Raw genomic sequence first — 16,060 nt, forward strand, 5'->3', positions numbered from 1 at the left:
TTTGAAGAGTAAAGACGTTTCTATGGAGGGCTGCCCTTCCGCCCTCTCCTTTCAGAGCTTTGTGCAGTCCTGTGCCGTAGGTCGCTGCTGGGGAGGGAGAGGAGATCCTTTTACTTCCTTCCACTTCTTCCCAGGGGCTCCAGCACCTCCACCTTCAGACATATGGCTGTGTGGGTCTCTCAAATGTCTGTTGTGTTGTGTAAATGTCCTCTGTTGGTTTATGAATGTCCTTTGTGTTGTGTCTTAGTGGGGAGAGTCTAAGGGAGGAGCATATTCTGCCATGATGCTGACATCACTTAGTTTTGTTTTTTTTTATAAAAAGCTTTACATAGACTTAATAGAACCAGGATGATAACAGATTTGTTTTTCTTGATAGAAACTTACATATGTCACATTGGGAAGTAGAGTGTTGACACTGCAATTTAGTGAGCTGTGTGAAATTCTGGGCTCTAAAAGAGATTTTGCAAAGAGTCTCATAATTTGTCAATTCCAGAGGTACTCTTGGCCTGCGCTTTGAGAACTTACAAGGCTTTGCAGGAAGGTGTTAGTAAACCACAATTATCTTTGATCATAGGCTTAATTTTCAGTGTTTTATATCAATGACAATCAGGATTTATCCAGAAACCAGAAGACATACTAGCTGCTTCAAGAGGAAAGGAAATTAGAATCAGGCGTTTGTGAAATTGTTAGAAGGACTGAAGAGGCAAGCTGTAGGTGGGTCCTTAAGGACTGATTCTTGGGACATTGCAGAACTGACCCACAAGGGGAGTCACTGTATCTGCCTCCATCTGGAAGAGGTGCAAGTGGTGGGAGGCCACTGTGGAATTATTGAGTTCTGTAGCTGAATACAGAAACTCTGAATTTGGCCATCATCACAACTGCCTCTGGAGAGCCATGAAGGTGAAGAGCATATACTGGCTTTTTTATGACTTTGCTTATCATTAGAAAACTGTCAGTACAAGAGGAAGAAGGTCTTTGTTTCATTTCTGTCTTTCAAACGTCAGTCAAACACATCCAATTGGTAGAACTTAATTCATGTCTAGAGCCTAACTGCAAAGGAGTCTAGGGAGTATAGTTTTTACTTTTTCAGTTTTTATATATAGAAGGCATTAGAAGAAGGTGGGAAGAGATCTTGAGTGGTAGGTGACCATATCTAGCATAATATCACAAAGCAAAATGAACTTTGGGTAGATTTCACAGTTAAATATCAACCATAAAATCATAAAAGATTAGATAAAAAAAAATGACATGTTGTACGATACAGCGATTTACAAACTGTTTTAGTTAGTGGAATCCTTAAGAAATCTTATGGGAACCCAAATGTATAAAACATAAAAATGAATCTGCTGTAGGTGAGATGGGAATGGAATGGGGGTGTAGAGGAGGGCTGTGTTATAGCCCTACCTTCTGTGACGCAGTATATCTGAGGTGGTCTCTGAATTTCTGTAACATAGGGAAGAGCGCAATTTGAAAATTATTACTCTAGAGGGAACTTTTAAAGAACTAGTAGAATAAATAACTATTTGTTGTCTATTGCCGTAGAAATAAATTACTCCAAACTTAGCAGCTAAAAGCAACAACAAACATTTTTATTTCGTGTTGTTTCTGTGGGCAGGAATTTGGGAGTGGCTTACCTGGGTAGTTTTGACTTGGGTTCTTTCATGTGATTGCAGTCAAGATTTCAGTTGATGCTTCAGTCATCCAAAGTCTTCCATGATGACTCACTTATCTGACTGGCAAATTAATGCTGCCTGTTGACAGGAAGCCTCGGTTCTTTGTCATGTGGACATCTTCATAGGGTTGCATGAGTGTCCACAACATGGCAGCTGGATTCCCCCAAGCAGGTATCTGAGAGAGAGAGCAAGGTGGAATCTGTAATATCTTTTATAATCTAGCCTTAGAAGTCACACTTTGTTATTTCAGCAGTATCCTATTGGTTACACAGATCAGCCCTCCTCATTGTGGGAGGGAATTACATAAGGGTGTGAATTGGTATTCTTACCAGGAAGCAAGAATAACTTTAGGGCAACTTGGAGCCTGGTTATCATAATAACCAAGGGGGAAAAGTATGGACATAGTCAAGTATGTGAAATTGGATATTTTCCAAATTGAGAACTAAAATACCCAAAATTTAAAAAAGCAAAAATCATTTGGGGAAAATAATTGCATTAAATATGGCAAAGGACCAAAAGCTATAAAGTATAAAGAACATGTTTACGTTTCTAAGCATAAAGTCCAAGGGGCAGAGCCTATGAAGAGGTAGCTTATAGAAGAGAAAGTTAATAGTTGAGCCTGTAAAAAACAGTTTACTCAGGTAATCATAGGAATGCACACCACAGCAGCAGTGAAGTGTCCTGTGATAGCTTTTATAGTAATAAAACTTGAAAGGTAAGAGAGCCCACATCTAGAGCTGACGAAATTCTGGTAACACGTTTATACTTTGCTGGTGGCACTGGGTATTATGTCATAGGGTTTGGAACATGTTTTGGCAGTGTATGTCGACCTCTCAAGCTATAAAAATGCTTATTTCATTTCACTTACCACCCCCACTTTTAGGAATTCATTCTAAGGAATTAATTTAAAAGAAGGAAAGCATCTCTAAACATATGAAATAATTCATTTTAGTATTCTAACTGTTGTGGGTAATAGGCTAAGTATTTAACAATGGGGACATGGTCAGGTAGGTTTAGTATATCAACTTAGTGGAATATAATCAGTTTAAGGAATATAAATATAAAATTTACTTGAATAAAATAATGAAGAAAAGCCAAACTAAAATGTATATACCCTATAATTAAAACTATGCAAGGGCTTTTAGCGAATTGAAAAAGGAAAACTAGAACATGAAAATGGCTGTTCCAGGATGATGTGATTATGAATGAGATTTTTACATCTTCTCTCCCATTTTCCTTTGATGTCAGTGATGTTTTGGTAATAAACTTCTTCCCATCTCATAAAAGAGAAAGTTATTTAGGAATAGAAGAGAGAGGAGAGAAGATAATTTAACCAGCCCTTTCTCTCATCAAAGAAAAATAAACATAACTAACTTTTAGAGGAAAGGGACAAATCTTTTCAGAGTTGAGGGCAAATTGGCTACTCTAAATTTTTGAGACACAAACTAATAATAACTCTTGGAAGAGGAAACGTTTTTTTCTGTTACTATTAATTCTGGTCACAATAGAAATACTGCTTAGGTTTTAGTTTTAGCTTAAGTGCCTTAAATCATGAGTAAATAACTCGCTTTAAATGATGGTATTTTTATTATATATTTTTTAGTTATAAAAGTAACACATTAAAAAAATGAGAGCACAGAAGTGTATAAGGTGAAATGTAAAATCCTTTTCCTTTGAAATGTTTATAGCTCCATATCCTAGGATGTTATAATTGTAAACAGTTTTTGTGTATTTTTCCAGAATGACCTGGGCATATTATGTATCCATATCCATACAAGCAAGGGTATACACATAATGCTTTAATGCAGGCCTGATAAAAGTTTGGAGTTTTTGAAGTTTTTTATAATCAAATTGGGAGGTGTGCATGTACAGAATTCTATTTAGCGTTGGTAAAACTGAATTGGAGTGCCAAGTCCTGATGAGACATATATGGCAAGCTTCCAGGAGTATCTTGTTTTCTTTGATATATGTTTTGATTTAAGATAATTGCCTTTTTCTACATTATTCTTTTAGTACAATTACAAAATGATTCTTGTTTCATTTGTGACTTTTCCTCTTATTAGGTCATCCATCCTGTTTAAAGTTTTCCGCTGAACTAACGGTTAGAGTGAAGGCCTTACGGTGGCAGTGCATTGAGTGTAAAACGTGCAGCTCCTGTCGAGATCAAGGCAAAAATGCAGTGAGTATCTTTGTCTTCCATTGTGAATATTTCATTTAGATGTAGGAGGTACAACTGGCATTCCCTCTAAATATGGTTGGTTATTTTTCAGTAATGCTCCAGCAGAATTTAGAACAGTAGCCTCTTTAAATTACACATCGTTAGTTTAGTATACTTGCTCATTGAGACTTGGATTATTTCCAAATAGTTTCTAAAGCACCTAGCTATCTATTTGCAGAAAGAGTAAGCTACTTTAAAGACATACTCCTGAAATTTGTTTGAATAGTATAGAGGAATTCATTTAGAAATTGTCAGTATATTAATTACAAATTGTCCTTTTCTCTTTTTTATTAAAACAACTAAATTTAGCTTACATCTGGTTACTGGATAAACTTCAAAGTAATGAAACTGTAGTTCTTTAGTAAAGATTGGGTGAAACAAACCTTTCTGCTAACTCAGACTGTCCATTTACGATTGTTCCTCGATATCTGCTGAGAATTGGTTCCAGGACCCCCTGCGGATACTAAACTCCACGATGCTCAAGTCCGTTAGTCGGAATCTGAATCCGCAGATACCGAGGGCTGTCTGTACTCAGTTTATACAAATTAAGGAAACTTTTACTATTATGGTAACTCATCTCCTTTATGAGATTTTTGAAACTTCATAGGTTTTATGAAGTCATGATCCTGACATGTTTCTGTTTCAAAAGGTTAAGCAGAACTGTCCTTTCTCTTTTTTTAGGATAACATGCTCTTTTGTGATTCCTGTGACCGAGGTTTTCACATGGAGTGTTGTGATCCACCACTTACCCGGATGCCAAAAGGTGAGAAATACTTTCTGAAAACAAACTGGCAATGTAAAGGGGCATGTTAGTGAAAGCACTTTTTATCTACTTTGCTACAATGAAAGAATAATTCGCTTGTTTCTCTTTGGGATTGTATAAGTAGGAAGAGAGCTGTCACCTTAAAGATAGGGATAGTCTGTTTAGTCATCCTAACATTCTTATGTAGTATGGATTTATTACTATTTCTCTCTATTTTCAATATTTAAGCGTCCATGGAAGGTGAAGTGGTTCATTTATAAATATTTGCCAGTCCTATAGCTAGAGGATGAAATACTTGCCTTATGTAATATTTTGAAGTATCTCTTTCTTTACAGGAAAAAAATGAAATTGTATTAGGTCATGTTGATTACATCACTGCTCATCACTTGAGGGGCCTAGGGTTTGAGAGTCTCTGGTTTATTCAAAACTTAAAAAAAAACCAAAACACTTTTTATAATTTCCAAACAAATAAGTGCCCAAATCATAAGAATACAGCTTAATGTTCTTCTCTTCTTTTGACTCCTGTTTCTTGAAAGATATTTAGTTGAGATGTAATTGCCAGTGGATTAGACTTCCATCTTATCATATACTTCTAGTTTCTTAAAAAAAAAGAATCCAGTTAGTCTCCTCTGCTTTGTCTTAACACAAATTCCATTTTCAACTCTGATTTTCTGATTTACAGGTTTCGTAAGTAAAATGCTTATAGGATATTTGATGTCTGGAGAAATTTTCCTTTTGATGGAAGGGGACTTACATTTAGGTGTAGCCAACTTATTCCACCTTAGAAATTTATTTTGAGTACATCTTACGCCACTCTATTGATTGAAAAGTCTTACATTTTATATGTATTGGAAGAATAAGTACTCCCCTTTCCTACCTCTTCCATTTACTTGAAATCTGGACAAAAGGCCTTCTGAGAATCTTTCAAGATAAGAAAGATTTTCTTAGGACTTCATTCCTGTGTATTTAATGCCTACAAAAAAGTTTTATAGCAGCTTAAAGCAGGAAACATTTTATTTTGAAATAATTTCAGACTTAGAGAAAAATGGTTAAAAACAGTACACAGAATTCCCATTGTACCCTTTACCCAACTTGCCTTAATGTTAACATCTTAGGAAACCATAATACAATTATTGAAACCAGGAAACTAACATTGATATGGTACATTAACAGACAGACTTTATTTGAATTTCTGGTCCAGAGTCCAATCCAGGATCTCACATTACATTTAGTTGTCATATTTCTCCAGTCTCTTCCAGTCTGTGTTAATTCTTCGGACTTTGTCTTTCTTGCCCTTGACACTTTTGAAGAGTACTAGTAAGTTATTTTGTAGAAAGTCCTTCAATTTGAGTTTGTCTTTTGCTTTATCATGATTAGATTATCATGAAGTTTGACAAGAATACCACGGAAGTGATGTTGTGCCCTTTCTTAGTGCATCATAACAGGGATATATTACACTGGTATGTCTTATTACTAGTATTGTTAACTTTGATCACTTGATTACAGTGGAGAAATCTGATTGACATTGTAAAGTTATTCTTTTTCTGCTTTGCCCACTAATTTTAGCATCCATCATTGATTCTTGCTTCACCAGTTTTTACTGTGGTGTTTGCATAATGATGATCTTTGTATTTCCATCATTCCTTTTACGTTCATTAATTGAAATTCTGCTGTAAGGAAGAGCCGTCCCTTTCTCCCATTTATTTATTTGTTTATTCAATTATTTATAGCACTGTGGACTCATGGATGTTTATTTTATTCTATGGATTATAAGCTATTGCTGTGATTATTTCTGTTTTTTCTCAGATTGACCCAGATTTGGCTATTGGGAGCTCTTTCAGGTTGGCTACAGTGTCCTTTTGACATGCCTGCATCATCTTTTGAGCACTTCATTTTCTGGCACCACAAGATATTCGTTGTATTTTTCCTGCTGTACTCCTGGAATGAGCCATTACTCTATGGAATCTTGGCTTCTTTTCTTGTAGGATGGTAATTAGAAACCAATATCTGAGTGCTAGATCCAGAGCAGGGATTTTTAACTGAGGATCAGTGGACTTCAATGTGGCCTTCAGAATACTTGTGAATCTCTGCCAATTGTTTGTAGAATTTTGTGTGTATTTACTTTTGTGTTTATTTTTCTGGGGGGCTTTCATCAGATTCCTAATGAGAGTCCTTGACCCGAAAGAAGTTAACAGCTCCTGGCTTAGAGTATCTGAACACTGTCAGTGTATTTATATCTATTGTGCTGTTATGTGGAATTTTCTTTCTTAATAGGCATGTGGATATGTCAAATATGTCGACCTAGGAAAAAAGGACGAAAACTGCTACAGAAGAAGGCGGCACAGATAAAACGGCGCTATGCTAATCCAATAGGACGTCCAAAAAACAGGTTAAAGAAACAAAACACGGTGTAAGTTGTACTTGTGGCAAGGTGAGGGGAGAAAAGGATAGGGTCTTCTCTATAGTGTAGGATTCACTTGTTTGCTTTATGAAAAAGTTTCAGTTCATAGAACTCGCACTTTTATGTAGTAATAATGGCTAACCCTATTGAGCCCTTTAATAAAGTACCAAGGCACTGTTCTGAGTGCTTTACACATGTTAAATCATTTAGTTCTCCCAACAACCCACTGAAATAGGTGCTCTTGTTACTCTCATTTTTCAAAGGAGGAAACTACAGGATAGTGATTAACTTGTGTAAGTTTGTAATAAGTGTTGAATTGGGATTAAAATCCAAGTAGTCTGGCACCAAAGTCTGGCTCTTAACCATTGCCTTATATTGCTTCTCTTACATGAAAAACAAGAACGAAAAAATTATGTTATTGTAGCATTTCACAGATTCTTCTCCTGATGTAGTCTCGGTAGTTTTATTTTTATTAGGTGTACAAATCACTGAATAGCTTCTTCTATTGAGGTCACAGCTAAGTCCTGTTTCTGTGTCCTGATGTAAAATAATGTAAGTTTTTCATCTATTAGCAGAAATCAGGGATATAATTATCCCTTATGGACTAGGAAACTGGGCTATGTCTGGAGGAGGTGGGGCAAGATTCAGTCACTAATTGTCTTTTTTTTGAGTATCTCTAGTAATTCACCTTTGATGATGTAAAATACCTCTAGGCCTGTGAACCTCTCTTTATTCTCAAAAATTTTACCCACCTTTTTCTACACTTAAGACTGTCTTAAAAGTGATATAACTGAAGTGAATGGGCATTTGCGGGTTGAAATGTACAGAACCAGTATTGTAGTTCATATTTTAAATCTTAAATCAAGGTTTAATTCTCCCATAAAATGATCTTTTGATTCCTGACTTTCAGAGAGTAACCTGTCCTTGGGTTTAGAGGTAAAGGCATAACTTTGAGCTGGTGCAGAGGTCATAGGACCTTCTACCTGGAAGGGTGGTAGTTGTCCTCTGGTCTACCTCTCATTTTACAGATGAAGACACTGATGTTTAGAGAGAATGGGATTTGTCCAAGATGTACAGCTAGTAAGTGGTAAAATTATCACTCAAACATGCCTTCTGACTCCTGACCTAGGATTCTTTTCACTGTAAAATAACTAGGCTTCCAAGAAATAGATGTTTCTAATAATAATGCTACTTCTGATTTATATAATATAGTTTATGGAATATTCTTAACCATACAGATTTTTATTATAAAGCTGTGTTATTTACTTATTATGTGTTACATATTAAATGGAAACCTTATAAAGATTTCTTTTTAATAGTTACCCTTTTCCCTGTTTGATTCTTTAGATCAAAAGGTCCCTTCAGCAAAGTTCGAACTGGCCCTGGAAGGGGTCGGAAACGTAAAATCACTCTCTCCAGCCAATCAGCATCGTCATCAGAAGAAGGATATTTAGAGCGAATAGATGGCTTGGACTTCTGCAGAGATAGCAGTGTCCCCTTGAAGTTCAACAAGAAAACCAAAGGGCTCATTGATGGCCTTACCAAATTCTTTACCCCTTCCCCTGATGGGCGGAAGCCTCGAGGGGAGGTGGTAGACTACTCTGAGCAATACAGAATCAGGAAAAAGGGCAACAGAAAATCAAGCACTTCAGACTGGCCCACAGGTAAAAGTTTGTTCAGTTAGAAAGAAAAAGTATTCCAAAAGCGTGTTATTTGGAATGACACTAGTTATCTTGAATAGATTTATATTTGATTATTAAAAATTGGTTATGGAATATAAGAACATATTAAACATGCTTATTTAGATGATACTAAAGTGATAACTATGGCAGGAGTTTAGAGGCTAGGGATAAAGTTGCAGAGCAGACAAATAGAAGCTCTTAGAACCACAAAGAATCTGCCTATAGAAATTTGGACTATGACCTTGAATGAAGGATAACTTTACATTTCCTAAATTACAAAATAAATCATGTGATGAGCATCCTGATGCTTACTTTATTCCCAGAAGGAAATTCGAAAGAGTATGGGTGGATAAAATGCTGCTGATCTAAGCATAAGGAAAAGACCAAAATATGTGCAAACATGGTAAGGTAACATTGATTTTTCTACTTCAAATCTTGGGAAACGTAGTTGCAATTGTTCGTGGATCACACTTAAAAAGAGGGAAAGAGAGAACAATAGCTCCAGGCCATTTGCTTGTGTGTCAGGTTAACTTGCCTAGTTTTCAAAGTGGAAAACATCTGTGAAGAAGACTTTATAGTGTGGCACATAATTCAAGTCAGAGGAGGAAAGTTGGCTTAGCTGTCCAGATAATTAAAGCTTAAACTAGTCTCTGCTGTTGAGTGCCTTGAGTTTAGAGAACCTAACCTTGTATAGGAAGTAGAAAGGGCTCTTAGGAAAGTAGAAGGAAAATAGAAGAAGAAGAATGGAATCTTAGATCACATGAGCCAAAGGTATGGTGTGTCTCGTATACTGCAAGAGAATTTTTAACTTTGATTTCCTTCCCTTGAATGTTCTGTTGGTTTTTGTATTCACTGTTCCGTCATTCCTGCTTATATAAACGGTTGATTGGTCCAGTGCAAGCAAGAAAATCCTCATCATTGTCAGGTCCCCGTTTTTATACTGTATTGACTGACTTTTTCCTAGAGTGGCAATCAACTAATTACTCTTTAAGCATTGAAGTACTTTTCATGTCTTTATCAGCTATGTAGACTGTAGATAAGCTTCAATCTGAGCATGTTTATCTAAGAAAATACGCAAGCCATTTAGGCTGGACTTGGAAGGAAAGAATCTCATAAAGCAGATTCTAATGAAAGACATTTTTGAATTAACCATTTCACAGGAGATGGATTATTAGAAGAATCTACTGCAAAGTTTTAGAAATAGAAATTATTGGGGCAGATATATAAAGTATATGGAGGACCAATATTGAGCTGTAGGCATTGATGAGAGCTTTTGCTTTAATTGGCTTTATCATATTCTTTATGAATTGTAGAGTTTAAGCAACAGTCTGCACCATCTGATACAATGCCATTGAATGCTGTGCTAGATCTGTGCTTGCATCTGTGTGTGTTATGCACTAGGGGGCATTAAAGTCACATGGTGTCTTTAGAGTATATGTATTTTTCAGTTTGAGAATATTGTCAACGAGTCCTTATCCTTTTTCTTCTCATACTAAATGAATAACAGACAGCCTGTATATGCGGTTGATTTGAAAAGAACTGTCTGTCACTAATTGGTCTTTTCAGCCACACTCATACAAAGAGGAAGTGAGTCCATCAGCAGTGTCATCTTCAAATGCAAAGGATAATGATCTACATAATCCCCCAATACTCCTTTCACTAATTTCTTTGCCCATTTGAGGAAGATGCATCATTTAGTGGATGATTATTATAATTTCTCATACTCACCCAGAGGATTATCATCTGTGATCCTCAGGTTTGTGGAGTTTGTGCTTTAAAAGGGCACCCAGAATGTGAGGGGAGTTGTTACTTCTTGACGTCAGTTAAGGTAGCTAATATGAAGGTTATCTTTTTGCTGAGATAAGAGTGTGTTGGCCTTATGAAGATTGCAGGATCATCAAGAATTTTAAAAGGAGCAAATTTTTCCTATTTTGCTCCCAAGTGATGAAAATTATGTCTTCCTATAACGTAAACTTCTTCCACACTACCCAAGAATTTGAATGTTGACATGTTAAACTCGTACTAAAAGTGTTATAGTCATACTGTTTCAAAATAAATTTCATACTCCTTAGACCTTTTTCCTGTTCTGCTTTTGTATGTATTGTAATATACTAAAATGTAATCTCTTTTAATGAAGTTTAAATTTAGTTATGTAATATTTTTGAAAAGCTTTAAGACAATTCAAACTTTTCGTTATAAGGCAGATATGATATGTTCATATTCTTTATTGACTGGTATTCTTTCTAGGAGGCAGTTTAATGTTGTCTTCTCTGTTACATAAATAATATTAAGGTCTTCAAACTGAAATAAAAATGTCTGAAATTTTTTCTAGTTTGTGTGTTAAACTAAGGATAGCATTAATAACGTGTGAGCCCTTTCTTTATGTGCAGACAATCAGGATGGCTGGGATGGCAAACAAGAAAGTGAGGAACGGCTTTTTGGGAGCCAGGAAATCATGACTGAGAAAGATATGGAGTTGTTTCGTGATATCCAGGAACAAGCACTGCAGGTACAGTCGGATATTCGCATTGTGCAATCAACAGTTTGTTCATGGATGAGAAACAGGAGTAATTCTACAGTCAGATGTCGTTTAATGACGGGAATACATTCTGAGAAATGTGTCGTTAGGCACTTTCATTGTGTGAACATCATAGGCTGTGCTTACAGAAACCTAGATGGTATAGCCTATTACACATCTAGGCTATATGGTACTAATCTTATGGGACCACCATCTAATATATAATTAGTCATTGACCAAAACATCGTTATGCAGTGCATGACTGTATTGTGGGTAAGGCAGTAACAGCAATTTATTTATCCGTCTGATCTGTGAATAGACACAGTTGTGCATATACATAGTTCTAGTTAAGGTGTTCCTTTCAAACCCATGATGACTGCTTTGGTTTTGTAGATAAACACATTGCTTTGACTATCTCTATTAAATGAGCTTCGTTTATTTATTTTCTGTCACATGTATGAAGAAGAGTTTGGGATTTGACCAGCCAAGCAACAAACAAAAACCAAGTTTCTCTTGAGTGATAAAACACCCATATTCATTAATTCAAGAAATAATTATTAAATGCTTCTGCCTTAATCCTTTGTGACACATAGCAAGATATAAATGTATAGACAAAGAACCTACTTATGTGCCAGATGCTGGAGATGCCAAAGTGAATGACAGGATTCCTTCTCTCAAGTATAGTCTAAGAGAGACTAGTCATAAATAATTTCATTAATGTGAAAAGTTTAATTATATAATACATGGTATTTTGGGAGAATAGGGACAAGCATCTCTCTCTGCCTGGGGAGGTCAGAGGAATATTCATTGAGGGGAAATACTATTTGAGCTGGTCTTAAAGAATATGTAGGAGTTTCTCAGGATGACGAGAAATGGGGTCCTGTATAATCAGAAGGAACAGAAGTGCAAAGACTTGAAAATGGTGGAAAACATAGAGAACATAGGGTGTAGATAATGGCAAGCGATGAGATTGGAAAAGTGCAGGAGCTCGATCACAAAGGCTCTTGCAGACTGTGTTCATTTGCCTTTTGTCTTTTCCTTCTTTGCCACCAACTCACTATGTAAGCCAAGTCGAGTTCTCTCTTTTACCTTGAAAATAAGAATTGATAAGGCTGGTGCTGGAGATTCCTGTTGTGTAGGTGAAACTCTGGATTAAGAGACCCGTTGGTGAATAGATTGTTTAGATAGATCATGTGAGTATTTTTGAAAAATAAAAACAACAATATAAACAGCTAACATTTACTCAGCAGTCTGTCATCTTACAATTTAACAGAGTATTGGCAGTGAGTCGGATGGATCTAGGTTCAAGTGTTGGTCTGTCGTTTACTAACTTCTGCTTTGGGCTTAATATCTGAAGGCATATTTCATTCTCTACCAATAAGTAAAACAAAAGTATTGTAGGTACTATAGTAGAAATTTACATGGAGTTCAGTGGGAATTCAGAGGAGCTCGGAGTAGTTAGTTCTTCCTTTTTTGAAGAACTTTTTTTTCTGAGAAAGTTGCAGACATAATGCTAATACCCCTTTATTCCTACTTTTTTGTGTGTATTTCCTAAAAACAAGAACATTCTTGTACATGATGAGAGTATGATCATCAAATCAAGAATTTAACACAAAGTATATTATCTAATCTAGAGATTGTATTCACGTTTTACCAGCTGTACCACTAACATTTTTATAACAAAAGAAAAACACTTGTTCTGGTCCACTATCCAGTCTAGGATCGTGTGTTTCATTTAGTTGTCACGTCCTTTAGTACCCTTTAATCTGGAACGTTCCTTAGTCTTTAACTTTCATGACCTTGATACTTTTGAAGAGTGCAGGTCATTAATTTCACTGAATGTCCACACTTTGAGCTTGTTTTATATTTCATCATGTTTAGATTTAGGTGATACACTTTTGGCAGAAATAACACAGAGGTGTTGTGTCTTCCTCAGTGCATTATATCAGGAGGCATGTAGTATTTATTTGTTCCATTACAAGTGATTTTAACTTTGATCACTTGGTTAAGGTAGTATTCTGCCATGTTTCTTCTCTATAAAATTATTAAGTATCTTGTGACAATATGCTTTGAGACCATGTAAATATCCTGTTTCTCATCAAACTTTTACTGATTAGATTTGGCATCCAGTGGTGATTCTTGCCTGAAACTGTTACTTTGTTGGCTGCTAAACAGATGATTTTCTAATTCCATCATTTCTTTTACGTTTATTAATTGGCATTCTGGAAGGAAGAGCTTTTCCTTCTTCCCATTTGTTTACTCATTTTGTTTAGACTTGTAGATTCTATTTTATGAGTTATAATTTGTAGCTATTAGTATTTATTTTGATGCTCAAATTGTTCCGGATTTGGGCAGGGGGAGTTTCTTCAAGCCAGCCCCTGTGTCATTTTGACATCTCTCTTATTCCTTTTTTTTTTCCTTCAGAGCCAGAGATTGAGAACGTTTATTGTAATTTTAATCCCTACCTCACCTTTGACTTTTTTTTGTATGTGTGACTTTGTCCAATTTATTCAACTTATTTGGTGATTTTTTTTTATTGAGATATAATTGGTGTATAACATTATATTAGTTCTAGGTGTGTAACATAATGACTCAATATTTGTTTATTCCATCATTCTTATTTACTTTTGGCAATTTATATTTTATTTGGCAATAATTTACATTTAGCAATATGTTCTAGGCTCTTATTGTTCTAGCTTTGGATGGAGCCATTTCTCTATGAATCCCTAGTTCCTTTTAGTGGAGAACCGGAGGAAATGACAGTTCTCTTCTTTTACTTGCTTGGGCCCAAAGTGGTGTCATCCTTGATTTTTCCCTCTCTAACTCATACTCCATATTCAATCCATCAGCAAATCCTAATGATTCTACCTTCAAAATATATCCAGAATATGGCTACTTTTTACCACTTCTACCTTTATTACTTTGGTCTAAGCCACTGTCATCTCTTGCTTGGGCTATTGTAATGTCTCCAGACTAATCTCCTTGCTTCCACTTTTGTTCCTCACCCCAATCTCTAGTCTATATTCTTTATACAGAGGCCAGAGTAAATATTTTCAAGCTTAAGTTAGATCTTACCATGCCTCTGCTCAGAAACCTTCAATATCTTTCAGTCTTGCTTAGAATTTTTAAAAACCAAAGTCTTATCCTTGTTTTAAGACCCAATATGATCTTTTGCCAGCCTCTCTCTTTGGCGAGTCCTTCCCTTTCTTGCCCTTGTTCACTTCACACCAGCCACAGGCCTCCTTCTCTTCCTCAGACACACCAGGTACACTCCTACCTTGGAACCTTCGCACTTACTGCTCTCTCTGTCTGGATTGCCCTTTCTCTAGTCTGGATATCTAGTTGGCTTACTGCTCACTCCATTTAGGTCTCTGCTGATGAGTCACCTTATCAGAGAGGCCTTTCCTAACTCCCAAACTAAAGTAGCATAAGTTTATCCCCCCTATATGACTCTTTGTCCTTTTACCTGCTTGCTTTTCCTGTATAGTACTTATCACTTCTTGAATTTAAATATTTATTTCTAGAATATAAGGGCCTTGAGAACAAGGACTTTCTTTTTGGTCATTGCTGTATACCAAGTACTTGGAATGTGGTAAAGTCTCAGTAGATATTTGTTGAATGAATGGATATTTGAATGAAATTTTCTGCTAGGAGAAATGGGGCAGGAGTTGGAATAATAGGAGTGTGAAGAGAAAGATGACTAGGAAAGTTAGAAGGGATGTTGAGCCTTGCTGAGGCCCAAAGGAGACAATATAAATTTGTTGACAATAATCTGGCTAATTAGAAGTTTCTTCCAGCATTTGATTAAACTTAAGATTGTCCATGTATGTATCTGGCACCAAGGAAGTAAACAGCTACGTATTTGAATTCTAATTTGTGCTTATTTTTTTTTTAATTGAGTTATTGATAGGTTACAATCTTGTGAAATTTCGACTGTACATTAATGTTTGTCAGTCATGTTGTAGGTGCACCACTTCGCCCTTTGTGCCCACCCCCCACCCCACCTTTCCCCTGGTATCCACTAAACTGTTCTTAGTCCATAATTTTAAATTCCTCATATGAGTGGAGTCATACACAGATTATCTTTCTCTCGCTGGCTTATTTCACTTAACATAATTCTCTCAAGGTCCATCCATGTTATTGCAAATGGAATGATTTTGTTCTGTTTTGCAGCTGAGTAGTATTCCATTGTATATATGTACCACATCTTCTTGATCCATTCGTCTGTTGATGGGCACTTAGGTTGCTTCCACATCTTGGCTATTGTAAAGAGTGCTGCAATAAACATTGGGGTGCATAGGACTTTAGGGATTGCTGACTTCAAGCTCTTTGGATAAATACCCACTAGGGGGATAGCTGGATCGTATGGTAGTTCTATTTTTAATTTTTTGAGGAATCTCCATACTGTTTTCCATAGTGGCTGCACCAGTTTGCATTCCCACCAGCAGTGTATGAGGGTTCCTTTTTCTCCGCAACCTCTCCAACATTTGTTACTATTAGTTTTAGATATTTTTGTCATTCTAACAGGTGTAAGGTGATATCTTAGTGTAGTTTTGATTTGCATTTCCCTGATGATCAGCGATGATGAGCATCTTTTCATGTGCCTATTGGCCATCAGTATATCTTCTTTGGAGAAATGTCTGTTCATGTCTCCAGCCCGTTTTTTGATTGGGTTGTTTGATGTTTTGTTGTTGAGTTGCAAGAGTTCTTTATATATTATGGATATTAAGCCTTTGTCAGATATATGACTTGCAAATATTTTTTCCCAGTTAGTGGGTTGTTTTTTTGTTTCAATCCTGTTTTCA

The 16,060-nt window shown here is 36.1% G+C and overlaps 1 protein-coding gene across 2 annotated transcripts in view; it reads left to right on the top strand.

The window, feature by feature from the left end:
* Nucleotides 1-16,060, top strand: part of KAT6A (lysine acetyltransferase 6A) — a 116,827-nt gene that overhangs the window by 61,021 nt on the left and 39,746 nt on the right. Inside the window, exons 4-8 of one of the 2 annotated variants that reach the window (XM_046648367.1) lie at nucleotides 3,737-3,852; nucleotides 4,573-4,654; nucleotides 6,929-7,064; nucleotides 8,403-8,719; nucleotides 11,128-11,246. In XM_046648367.1, the coding sequence (XP_046504323.1) occupies nucleotides 3,737-3,852; nucleotides 4,573-4,654; nucleotides 6,929-7,064; nucleotides 8,403-8,719; nucleotides 11,128-11,246 (770 nt within the window). The remainder of the gene's footprint in view (nucleotides 1-3,736; nucleotides 3,853-4,572; nucleotides 4,655-6,928; nucleotides 7,065-8,402; nucleotides 8,720-11,127; nucleotides 11,247-16,060) is intronic. The other variant, XM_046648368.1, reaches the window with a different exon arrangement.

This window comes from Equus quagga, chromosome 22 (assembly GCF_021613505.1).
Source record: "Equus quagga isolate Etosha38 chromosome 22, UCLA_HA_Equagga_1.0, whole genome shotgun sequence".
NCBI lineage: Eukaryota > Metazoa > Chordata > Mammalia > Perissodactyla > Equidae > Equus > Equus quagga.